The 12,198-nt window shown below is 44.8% G+C and overlaps 1 protein-coding gene across 4 annotated transcripts in view; it reads right to left on the bottom strand.

Moving 5' to 3' along the window:
- CLCN4 (chloride voltage-gated channel 4) overlaps positions 1-12,198 on the bottom strand; it is a 73,040-nt gene that overhangs the window by 25,336 nt on the left and 35,506 nt on the right. For all 4 annotated transcript variants that reach the window (XM_060407613.1, XM_004021898.5, XM_027963633.3 and 1 more), the window contains 2 exons: positions 9,466-9,653; positions 6,626-6,748 (listed from right to left, as the gene is read on the bottom strand). In XM_060407613.1, the coding sequence (XP_060263596.1) occupies positions 6,626-6,748; positions 9,466-9,653 (311 nt within the window). The remainder of the gene's footprint in view (positions 1-6,625; positions 6,749-9,465; positions 9,654-12,198) is intronic.

The raw sequence follows: 12,198 nt of genomic DNA, 5'->3' as shown, positions 1-12,198 counted from the left end.
AATAATTCCAGAGTAATGAGATCATTCAAGGAATGAATAAGTAATTATCAGTCTAATTTTATGTATAGCATTTTATCCTATGCAGATTACCCTCTGTTGTGTTAAAGATACATGTATCTATTTTTTTAACAGATTAATCATTTTAATCAAACAATCACAAATCATTAAATGATTGATGAACACATTGTCAATAATGGAGCAAATAGAAATCCTGATGCATGTATCTCCTGATTTTAACTGTTAATTTTTGACTACTGAAAGATGGCCAATATAGAGACATCTGGCTAGCTTTGTTGCAAAGCAAATACAATAAAATATCAATGGAACTTTAGATAAGGGTTGGCTAACTATGGCCAGTGGGCCAAATCCAGACCACAGCCTATTTTCATATGACCCACAAGCTAAGATCTTTAAAACCTAAGCTTTTAATCATTTTAAATGTAATATGAAAACAAGGTAAAAGAAGAGGGCAGCAGAGAATGCGATGGTTAGATGACATCACTGATTCAATGGACATGAATTTGAGTAAACTCTGGGAGACAGTAAAGAACAGGGAAGCCTGGCATGCTGCAGTCCATGGGATCGCAGAGTCAAACACGACTTAGCTGTTAGTGAGAACAGTTCCTCAATTTTGCCTCTTGACTCACAAAGCCTGGGCTTCCCAGGTGGCGCTAGTGGTAAAGAATCTGCCTGCAATTTAGGAGATGTGCGTTCGATCCCTGGTGGCGAAGATCCCCTGGAGGAGGAAATGGCAACCCACTCCAGTATTCTTGCCTGAAAAATCCCATGGACAGAGGAGCCTGCTGGGCTACAGTCCATGGGGTCACAAAGAGTCGGATATGACGGAACATACATGCATGTGCTGGATACAGAAGCGTCACCAACGGATAAATAACATTTTATCTTCAACTTCTCCCACAATTGGCTGAAATGAAGTGAATGTTTACTGCCTAGCTAGCAATTTACAAGCCTGTAATCAGAGATTCATTAGACACAGAGTGAGCCAGCCAATGAAATTTGTGGTCAGTATCCATTTTCCCATTGTATAATGCATAATGGGACAATCTCAGCTCTTGTCACCGTCAGGATGTTTATATAACATCAAAGTGCCTCCTAGTGGGCATTGTTCTGCCAAGAAATCAGTTTCTTGAATAGCTATCCCAGTCCTTCTTGAGCTTGGTGCTCAACAGCATCCTCTGGGGACTTAGAAACCAAGGAGGACTAGTTAATCCCCTCCCCCAGAAATCTGATGTAATTGATCTGAGGTGTATCATGGACACAGGGGGTTTACAGACTCCACAGTTCAGTTCAGTCGCTCAGTCGTGTCCAACTCTTTGTGACCCATGAATTGCAGCACGCCAGGCCTCCCTGTCCATCACCAACTCCCAGAGTCCACCCAAACCCATTCTAAAAGGCAGCCCAGGTAGAGAGGCACTGTTCCCATCCTGAGAAGAGCAATACAAGTATTCCTAATTTCTCACTATTTAAGGGCAGTCCTGAAATACTCTTTGGCTTTTCCTCAGCTGTAATGCTAATACTGGAAATTTTACAATGGGTTTGAATGGGCCATTTTCATCTCAGGAATTACTGACAGAGATCTGTTTTTCTTAATTCAAAGAGAAAGACCAACAGTGAGCAATCATGTGGGCATCTGTTTGAAAGAAATCACCAAGCTCCTTCCTAGAAAACACAAGGGAGGTCTTCCAGCTCTCTAATCAGATAAACTAGCCTTTAACTAAAGGCACACAAACTAGCAGTGGTTAAACTGGTCTTTAACTAGTGGTAGTGGGCTTATTTGAGCCTGTGCTCTGGGGAGCCCATATCCCTTTATTTAAGGGATGTTTTATTATGCCTGCCACAATCCTGCCCTTTTGTATTGCCTAGAATAAAATTATCTATAATTTTTTGTCAGTTAATGTGGATTTGGACCCAAGGGTACACTTGAAGAGCATGATACCATTTAGAAAATTATAAGCATCTAAATTACCTGAGCCATTGCCAGCCATGACATGTGGTGAACTGAACAATGTGAGAGGTATCTCATAATTCTTGAAAGTGACTGAATAAAATTGTCATGATCAAATTAGGGATTAAAGAAGGCAAATTTGTTCCCAGCAGATGCCAAAATCTAATCACTCGCTTTAATTTGAATTAATAGAGACTGAATCAAGCAGGGCTTTAAGGCAATGTATTGCAGCACATTTGTGACTTGATGGTAACTTTAAAACCTCTGTGCTGTGTGCTGTGTGCTGTGCTTAGTCGCTCAGTCGTGTCCGACTCTGGGACTCCATAGACTATAGCCCGCCAGGCTCCTCTGTCCATGGGATTCTCCAGGCAAGAATACTGGAGTGGGTTACCATTTCTTCCTCCAGGAGATCTTCCCGACCCAGGGGTCAGGACCTGCATCTCCTGCATTGCAAGGCGGATTCTTAACCACTGACCACTGCATCCCAGATCACCTCCTATGATGGGAAATCTATTTTCTAAAAAAGCTCATTTAGTGTCTTTGCCGAAATGAAGATCAGCTCGGTATCTCAAACTGAGTGGAGTTGGTTGCGTAGTTAGTTGGGTTTTGACTGGAAGGATGTTATTTGTACCCATGAATGATTTCTTTGCATTTACTTTTTACTCTCCTCCTTTCCTCCAAGAACTGGAGTAAATGTTAGGAATTTCTAGCTCTACTATAATAACAATGAAAATCTGCTACTACTGAGTCATAATAACTAAACTTCAAAGATAAAATCTCCATTGGGTTCCTAACACTTGAAAAAATTATTGTGAACTCTTTTATAAATAGAGACATGAATCTGTTACATACTATATACAGCTGAAAGCATATTCATGTACCTACTATCATGTCAGTTCAGTCACTCAGTCGTGTCCAACTCTTTGCTACCCCATGAATCGTAGCACGCCAGGCCTCCCTGTCCATCATCAACTCCCAGAGTTCATTCAGACTCACGTCCATCAAGTCAGTGATGCCATCCAGCCATCTCATCCTCTGTCGTCCCCTTCTCCTCCTGCCCCCGATCCCTCCCAGCATCAGAGTCTTTTCCAATGAGTCAACTCTTTGCATGAGGTGGCCAAAGTACTGGAGTTTCAGCTTCAGCATCATTCCCTCCAAAGAAATCCCAGGGCTGATCTCCTTCAGAATGGACTGGTTGGATCTCCTTGCAGTCCAAGGGACTCTCAAGAGTCTTCTCCAACACCACAGTTCAAAAGCATCAATTCTTCAGCACTCAGATTTCTTCACAGTCCAACTCTTGCATCCATACATGACCACTGGAAAAACCATAGCCTTGATTAGACGGACCTTCGTTGGCAAAGTAATGTCTCTGCTTTTGAATATGCTATCTAGGTTGGTCATAACTTTTCTTCCAAGGACCAAGCGTCTTTTAATTTCATGGCTGCAGTCACCATCTGCAGGGATTTTGGAGCCCCAAAAAATAAAGTCTGACACTGTTTCCACTGTCTCCCCATCTATTTCCCATGAAGTGATGGGACCAGATGCCATGATCTTCGTTTTCTGAATGTTGAGCTTTAAGCCAACTTTTTCACTCTCTTTCACTTTCAAGAGACTTTTTAGCTCCTCTTCAACTTTCTGCCATAAGGGTGGTGTCATCTGCATATCTGAGGTTATTGATATTTCTCCCGGCAATCTTGATTCCAGCTTGTGCTTCTTCCAGTCCAGCGTCTCTCATGATGTACTCTGCATATAAGTTAAATAAGCAGGGTGACAATATACAGCCTTGACGTACTCCTTTTCCTATTTGGAACCAGTCTGTTGTTCCATGTCCAGTTCTAACTGTTGCTTCCTGACCTGCATACAGATTTCTCAAGAGGCAGGTCAGGTGGTCTGTATTTCCATCTCTTTCAGAATTTTTCACAGTTTATTGTGATCCACACAGTCAAAGGCTTTGACATAGTCAATAAAGCAGAAATCAATGTTTTTCTGGAACTCTCTTGCTTTTTCAATGATCCAGCGGATGTTGGCAATTTGATCTCTGGTTCCTCTGCCTTTTCTAAAACCAGCTTGAACATCTGGGAGTTCACGGTTCACATACTGCTGAAGCCTGGCTTGGAGAATTTTGAGCATACCCACTCCCAAGTTTAGGACAGAAGAGCAGGAACCTGTGAACACCTTGTCTTTGCTTTCTCAGTGGACTCTTCCAATCATTTCCTTGCCTTTCCTGAGAGCTGCAGCACATCTGGGTATGCCTAAACAGTATGTTTGTTTCATATAGGCTGTTTCAGAGCCTCTACAGAAATGGAACCGTACTTCACATATTCTTCTCTAACTTACTTTTTCCACTTGATATCACTTTTTTGAACTTTATTCACATCAATGTGTTCCTTGCACTTTGTCACACAGGAAACAATGCTGAACTTGGTATTTGACTCATTTTGGGTTCAGCTGTCATAAATGAAGATGCCATCTGTGGATGAACATCAGGTCCACCAGACACCCTCCCAGACAGAATTCCCTGTCTATGAGCTGGACCATGCACCTCTGGTTCTTGGAAGAGGAAGATGGTATCCCCACTTGCAACACCTTTTATTGCTGCCTTCAATTTCCCACCAACTCCCCACTACCCATCTCCTTATTTTGACAGGCAGCTTGAGTCCAAAAGCACCTGTTGCTGGGTACTGGGGTCAGAAACTAAGATGCCAATAATCTGTTTTCTTTGTCTCAATATCCAATAAAATGCAGTCAGTTCTGCCCGGACACTTGTTTGGAAAACACAAATTTGTTCCAATATGATTCACGCATCAGGGCAGAACTTGAGCATGATGCCAATTTCGCATCTGTTTCTGCACGATTTCCTCTGAGAGAAACACAAGGCAGAAAACTGCAGCTGCCAAACTGAGCCAACACACAAGCACACGTCTCGGACTACTCCCAGCTTGCATGCGCACTAGGGCAGTATTCATACATTCCTTAACCATTTAACATGTGTCAAACTGTGCTACTGGTTCTGTGTGGTTCCCATCTTTTTTATGTGCCACCAATGAGGTTTCTGGGCACTGTGCCCCTAACTCCATCTTCCCAACAAGCTCTGTGGTTTTGGTGATGCAGTTTCACATCGCCCTATGACTTGGCATGCATATGGTACATTAGGAAATTCCCAGGTGGCTCAGTGGAGACATGAGTTCAATCCCCGGGTGGGGAAGATCCCCTGGAGAAGGAAAAGGCAAACCCACTCCAGTATTCTTGCCTGGAGAATCCCAAGGGCAGAGGAACCTGGCGGGCTACAGTTCATGGGGTCACAAAGAGTCAGACACAACTCAGCACGCACACACAGTGCATTACAGCAGCACTGGCTGTACGGAGCAAATATGTTGGTACTGCAGCTTATTTTTTAGGTTCCTCCAGCAACATGTTAATATAAACTATCCAAAATTCAGCATGAAATTGCCTTCTTAAAACATCTTTTCCTGGAACAAGATAATGCTGAGCTTTCCTTTCAACAATCCTTTAATTACCCCAGCCCTTCCCATGAACCGCCCGGACCAGCAGTGCTGTTGGCGGCGCTGCCAAAGACTGTGGGTCCGCTGCCATGACCGCTCACATCTTTATAAACTCAGCATCTCCACTATGGGAGCTGCTGAAGCACCAACTTGAAGGAGAATGCAACAGCAGTGATTAGAGCGATCGTCTAAGAACTTTAAAAATGATTTCTGGCTCAAAGCTGCACTGTCTGGGTTTTTTCGGGAATTGGCTCAATTATGGTTTTTCGAACCCAGCAGATCCTCCGTGGTTTGAAGTTTAGTCCCGGGCATTCTTCCTGATCGATGAGGTCACTTCCCTCATGCTCTGGTTACCAGAAAGAGCTGAAAATATTTATAAGAACTCTAAACTCACACGGGTGCATTCACAGCACATGTAGTGAACATGGAATTTACTTTTTAAAGATTGCTATTATCCTCTCACAAGCAGAGCAAAAATGTGGCAAGGGAGTTTAATCAATAAACTTTCTGAACACCAAACTTTCACTGTTGCCCTTTTTCACATCTTATCATTGATATACTTGCATACGTGCATGCTCAGTTGCTCAGTTGTGTCCGACTCTTTGTGACCCCATGGACTACAGTCTTCCAGGTTCCTCTGCCCTTGGGATTCTCCAGGCAAGAATACTGGAGTGGGTTGCCATGCCCTCCTCCAGAGGATCTTCCAGACCCAGGGATCGAACCCGAGTCTCCTGCACTGGCAGGCAGATCCTTCACCACTGCACCACCTAGGAAGCCCTAAATGCACTTAAGGGTTAATATAGGACCATGCCTGCATGTGTGGTTAATGAACTCCGATTCCACAGGCTTTAAAACTTCTGCCTGGTATGCAAAGACAAGAATTGAAGCATCTGAGAATAAACAGAGCATAAATCCTGAAGCCAGACAGCTGGGTTCAACTCCCAGCTGACCAGCTTAGTGACCTTGGGCAAGTTACTTAACGTCTCTGTACTTTTCCCAACCATCAGATGAAGAATAAGAGTACCGACCTCATAGGCTCTCTGTGAGAACAAATGAGTAAACAGATGTCCAATGCTGGGAACCATGCTTAGCACCTAAGCGCCACGTAAGTGCTTGCTCTTCTAATAATTGGCACAAAAAGCCAGTCCCCACTCACCTCGGGTATACCAGAGCCACAGGCATATGGTGCAAATACTCGTACCAGGGAGACAGCCAGAAATGCAAACAGCAATGCCCACAGGATATACATTAGGTAATTCAGAATGTAAGCACTGGCACCCTAGACAAGACACAGAACAAGAAAAGACACGTGAGCCACTGCAGACCCAAGCAACACGCCTACCCCTCTAGAATGAGAGAGGACCCTCTGACCTGACTGGGCAGCTTCTCACCTGGTCCTGTGTCAACAAAGAGGCAGGTTAGTTTTATCAGCTGCTGCTATTGCTACAACGGTTCACACAGACACAGCACCAGCTGCTTTTCCGGGAGCTGTGTACACACATCTTCCACCAGGTGACACCTCAGCAGTCCTGGAAACTGTGAATGAGGCTTGGTTTGAATCACTCTGTGCGCTCGAGTTAATAAAAGGCATGTAACAGAAAATTCTGCCTTCGAACCCCCAGAAAGTTTGTTTGGTCTCGTCTGCAGTGGATCAGCCTCTTTGCTTTGGTGAAGGCCAAACCCACGCTGTGATTAAAACCAAAGAGGAAGTGTGTGAATTGCCTTTTTTAAACTTTTTATTTTGTATTAAGGTATAGCCTATTAACAACGTTGTGACAGTTTCAGGTGGGCAGAGAAGGGACTCAGCCATACATATATCCATTCTCCCCTAAACTCTTGTCCCATCCAAGGGGAACTGCATTTTAGAATACTGCTACTCAGATGTGGACCCTGGACCGGCAGCATCACCTGGCGTGGACTGGAAACGCAGTCTCAGGCCCTGCTCCAATATTCCAAATAATCTGATGTGTGGGGAACACCTTCTGAACCAACAACACAGACTGGAGTCTTTGAGGCTGAGGACCTGGTGTGCTGGGCAGAGACTACGATTCTCTAGGCCTCAGCTTCTTGCCACCATCTGGATCTGTCACATGATGAGCAGGAAAAGCCAGAGTGCCTCTAAGCCAGGCCACTGACACGGCCATACGTGTGCCTGTAAAACACAAAAACATGCTCCAGGAGATAGCTCTAGCCTTAACAACCAGAGATATTCATTCACACCTGATGTGGTGAGACATCAGGAATACATTTCACCCGGAGAAAAATGGACTTTTCTGTGACTAAAAATAACATCTCACCTTGGATTCATAAATCTTGGAGATGGTCGAGAAGCTGGATGGCCATAGCTCCCCCCAAAAGTGGGAGCGAAGAAACCAAACATGGCGGCCAGCCAATTCAGCCTGCCTACCTCCATCCATCCAAGTGAGAATCTATTTTTGGAAGTGATGGAGAGCACTGAGGATGTGTGAAATTTCAAGAGCCCGTCAACTTCAGAGCTTTGACAGAATTCATTTTCAACTCCACTGAGAAAGGTTGGGCAAAATGGCAAAGTGCATTCCAGAAGTCTGCAACAGAGGTAAATCAACCGGACACAGGAGAATGCGGGAGCGAGGAGGGGAATATGCATCTTCCAAGAACAGTTATTTGGTGAACGGTCCTCACAGAACCCTAACGTGAATCCTGGCAACCTAGCTCCCTATCACCTGGGTTTCTGATCTGTTGATGACCCTCAGTCATTGTAGCAACCACTGAACTCAGTTAAAAATTAACTCTTTTCCTGGACAAAGATTTGTGTGGATCTGAAAGTCAGAGTGCCATGAAGGCTAGCACCTGGTCTGTGCTTCACTGCTACAGCCCCTAGCCTGGGATATTCCCGTTGCAGAAGGCCCACAAACATCCTCTCTGATGTGTTCCTAAGATGCATTGGAAGATGATAACTGTCTCCACAGGGAGACAGCACTTCTCATCTGCTAGGAGGGCTACGATCCAAACCAGGTTAACAACTGGGGTCGGTGAGGATGTGGGAAAGCTGGAGCCCACATACGCTGCTGCTGGAATGTAAAAAGGTGCAGCCACTTTGGAAGACTGGCAGCTCCTCAAAAGGTTAAATATAGGGTTACCATGTGACCCAGGAATTCCCCTCTAGGTATGGACCCCAAAGCAATGAAAACATATGTCCACACAAAAACCTGTAGATAAGCTTTCAAAGCAAAGTCATTCATAAAAGCACAAAAGTGGAAGCAACATGTGTTCCTCAGCTGCTGAGTGGAGAAATGACATGTGCTGTATGCAGACAATGGCATGTTATTTGGCCATGAAAAGGAATGAAGTCCCAATTTACAGTATGACACAAATGAACCTGGAAAACATTATGCTAAGTGAATGAAGCCAGGCACAAATGTCCATGGATTGTATACTCCATTTACAAGAAATGTCCAGAATAGGCAAATCTGCAGAGATAGAAAGCAGATTAGTGACAGGTACAAGGTTTCTTTGGGGGTGATAAAAATGTTCTAAAATTAGATCAGGGTGATGGTGGCACAAATGTGTGAATATTCTAAAAGAATATTAGCATATTCGTGTTGATGAATATTAATTCATTAATATTAATATTGATTACACAGATTAATGTATACACATAGAATATCCTCTGGAATACGAATTACATTCACTAAAGCCATTTTTCTAAAACAATATCTTTTCTCCTTAGTTAGAAGTAATAAAAATTAACCCTATTTCTTTAGCATGATCAAAAGACCAATCTTGGTAAGAAAAATAAAACCAAATACCAGGTTTTAAAAACTACATACGTTGTACACATGAAATAGTGGGGAAGGACTTTCCAATTGAAGTTTGAACCCTAGAGCTAGAGAAAAAGCCGAGTGGGAAATGGTACTCATATTAGCCACAGATGAAGGTCAGAACAGAAGGTGAGTGCATGGACATTCCCCAACACCAGCCAGGGAGCTCCCAGCCAGGACACACCCACGCACTCACCTCTGACTGATTCACCAGCAGCTCCGACCACTTCTGCCACAGGGGACACTTGTCCCTGTCCTCAAACGTGGTCTCATTGGAAGTCCAGCAGCACTGCTCATGGCTATACCAGAAGGCGGACAGGCAGATGCCCTCTTTCAGGTCGGTCATCCAGTCGACAGCGAGATCGATGACCCCGGCCAGAGTGCCTGGAAGAAACAGCAAACACCACTGAGATGGAAGCCGGCTGGACCTGGGCAGCACGGAAGGCAGGCAGAGATGCCCACGCCCTGGGCTGCCACATGCCCCAGAAACCTCTTTCAGCAGTCTTGAGGTCGCCTGAGCATGTGGCAGGGCCCATGGTGTGGCAAAGGTGGCACCCAGCCCACTGAGACACAAAGGCCAACGATATACAGTCCTCGGGGGGCTTCGATCACCCAGGAGGGAAAGACCTGCAGGGCAGAGCTCACTGCAACCCCCTGGGGCTTTCAGAACCCAGCCCTTCTAAGTTTTAGAACTAGGATACCAACACCCAATAAAAGATGGAACCCCCTCAGCGACTTCCAGGGCAGGATGCTGGAATCACAAACTTATCTCTCCAGAAAAGACAATTCAGACAAAATGGAGAGAAATCAACTATGACAGCCTCATCATTTCAATCAAGTTTTATATCCAAGTGGAACCCAACTTGAAAAATGTCACTTATTAGAATCTTCTGAATTTTTACATTTTGGTTGAAGGACTGAGGAGCAATATAAGTAAATAACTACTCTAAAGGCCAATAGAAGCGGGATAAAATAGAGTGTGCAGTGGGTCACAAAAGGCCATCTTACTAGAGTAATCCATTCCAGTCCTTTGCAAAGGCAGAGAATACTCTCAAGCTACCAAAGTTTTCAAACTTTTACTAGCCTTTACTACAATATTATTTCCCTGCCAGCATCAATACCAAAGGTAGCCATACACCAACAAAAGGCCCCCTGGCCCTGCCACTCTCCTGTTGCATCAGCAGTCACCCACTGTTCTTTCCAGTACTGCCCAAATCCTCAGCAGCACACAGGCTCTTTCCTCAGTCTCCGAGTTTCTCTCCAGGCTCCTCTCTCTCCACCACTATCCCCACACGCTGCCCACGCCATGCTCCTGAGCACACCAGGCCCTCCTCTCTGCACTTCCTCAGACAGTGCTGCCCTCCCCAAACTGGGCAAGCTCCTATTTATCTTCCAGATCCTGGCATTTCCATCACCTCCTTCAGGAAGCCCTCCCTGATTTCCTAAGTCTGGGCTAAGTATATTTCCCAGGCATCCCACCATCCCCATACTTATTACATCCTGATATGACTATATTTATATATGTGTGTGTATACACCCATACACACACACACACACTCTGACTAGTCTATAAGTGGGGCAGGGAGAGAGTCTCTTGTCTGGTTCATGTGCCACCATGGGAATCAGGCCAGGCATCCAGATCCTGTGTCCCCTTTAAGTGGGCAAGGGCCCCCAGCCTTGTCCACTGTTGTATGCATGTCAGGTGTACAGCTGGAACTATATATCAGGTTGAATGAATGAGAGCAGTGAATGAATGAAAATCAGAAAACGCAGGTCCATCTATTCCCTCAAGGGCTACTTACTGAGCACCTACTTACTATGGAAGTAAGCTCCACACCCTGGGGTACAGCACTGAACAAAGCAAACTCAGGTCCCTGACCTCACGGAATCATACCTCATGCAGGGAGAAAGACATTAGACTAAACAAGTAAGCAAGGGGGCTTCCCTTGTAGCTCAGTTGGTAAAGAATCTGCCTGCAGTGCAGGAGACCCAGGTTCGATTCCTGGGCTGGGAAGATTCCCTGGAGAAGGAAATGACAACCCACTCCAGTATTCTTGCCTGGAAAACCCCATGGATAGAGAAGTCTGGAGGGCTACAGTCCGTGGGGTTGCAAGAGTTGGACATGACTTAGCTACTAAACCACCAAGTGAGGGGCTCTGACAACAGGTGTAAGTGATGGAAAAAAGAATACAGTGTGCTCCAGGGGCGGCCACCCCCCACAGTGGTGCCGGAGAACAGGTCCTCAAAAAAGGCAAACCAAGAGTCGCCATCTGACCAAGGAATTCTACTCCTCGGTGTCTGCCCATGAGAAATGAAAACATATGTCCTCACAAAGATGTGGGCACAGATGTTCAGAGCAGCATATTCACAAAAGCCAAAAAATGGAAACAACTCATATGCCTGTCAACTGCTGAATGGAAGAACCAAATGTGGTCCACCTAGGATGGCAACAAAAAGGAATGAAGTATGGACACATGTGACAGTGTGGATGAGCCTTGGCAACATTATGCTTAAATGAAACAAGTCAGAAAGGATCACATATTATATGATTCCATTTTATGAAATGTCCAGAATAGGCAAATCTACAGAGAGAGAAAGTAGATCAGCAGCTGTCTAAGACTAAAAAGAGGCTGAGGGCACTGCGGCTGATAGCTAAAGGGTAAGGAGGTTCTTTGGGAGCTGGTGAAAATGGTTCTTTGGGAGCTGGTGAAAATGTTCTAAAATCGACCTTGGTGTTGGCTGCAAAACTCTGTGAATACACTAAAAACCACTTTAACAAGGTAAATTGTATGGCATGTGAGTTATAGCTCAATAAAACTTTTACATACATACACACATACTTACATAATGGTAGGGGAGGGGGATGAAGCTCCGAGAGAGAGAGAAAGGTACTTTTAGAAAAGGTGGCAAGAAAGATGACCTTAGAACA

This window comes from Ovis aries, chromosome X, assembly GCF_016772045.2.
Source record: "Ovis aries strain OAR_USU_Benz2616 breed Rambouillet chromosome X, ARS-UI_Ramb_v3.0, whole genome shotgun sequence".
Taxonomy (NCBI): Eukaryota; Metazoa; Chordata; class Mammalia; order Artiodactyla; family Bovidae; genus Ovis; species Ovis aries.
Note: the sequence above shows the minus strand (reverse complement) of the source record. Positions and strands in the feature narration are given on the sequence as shown.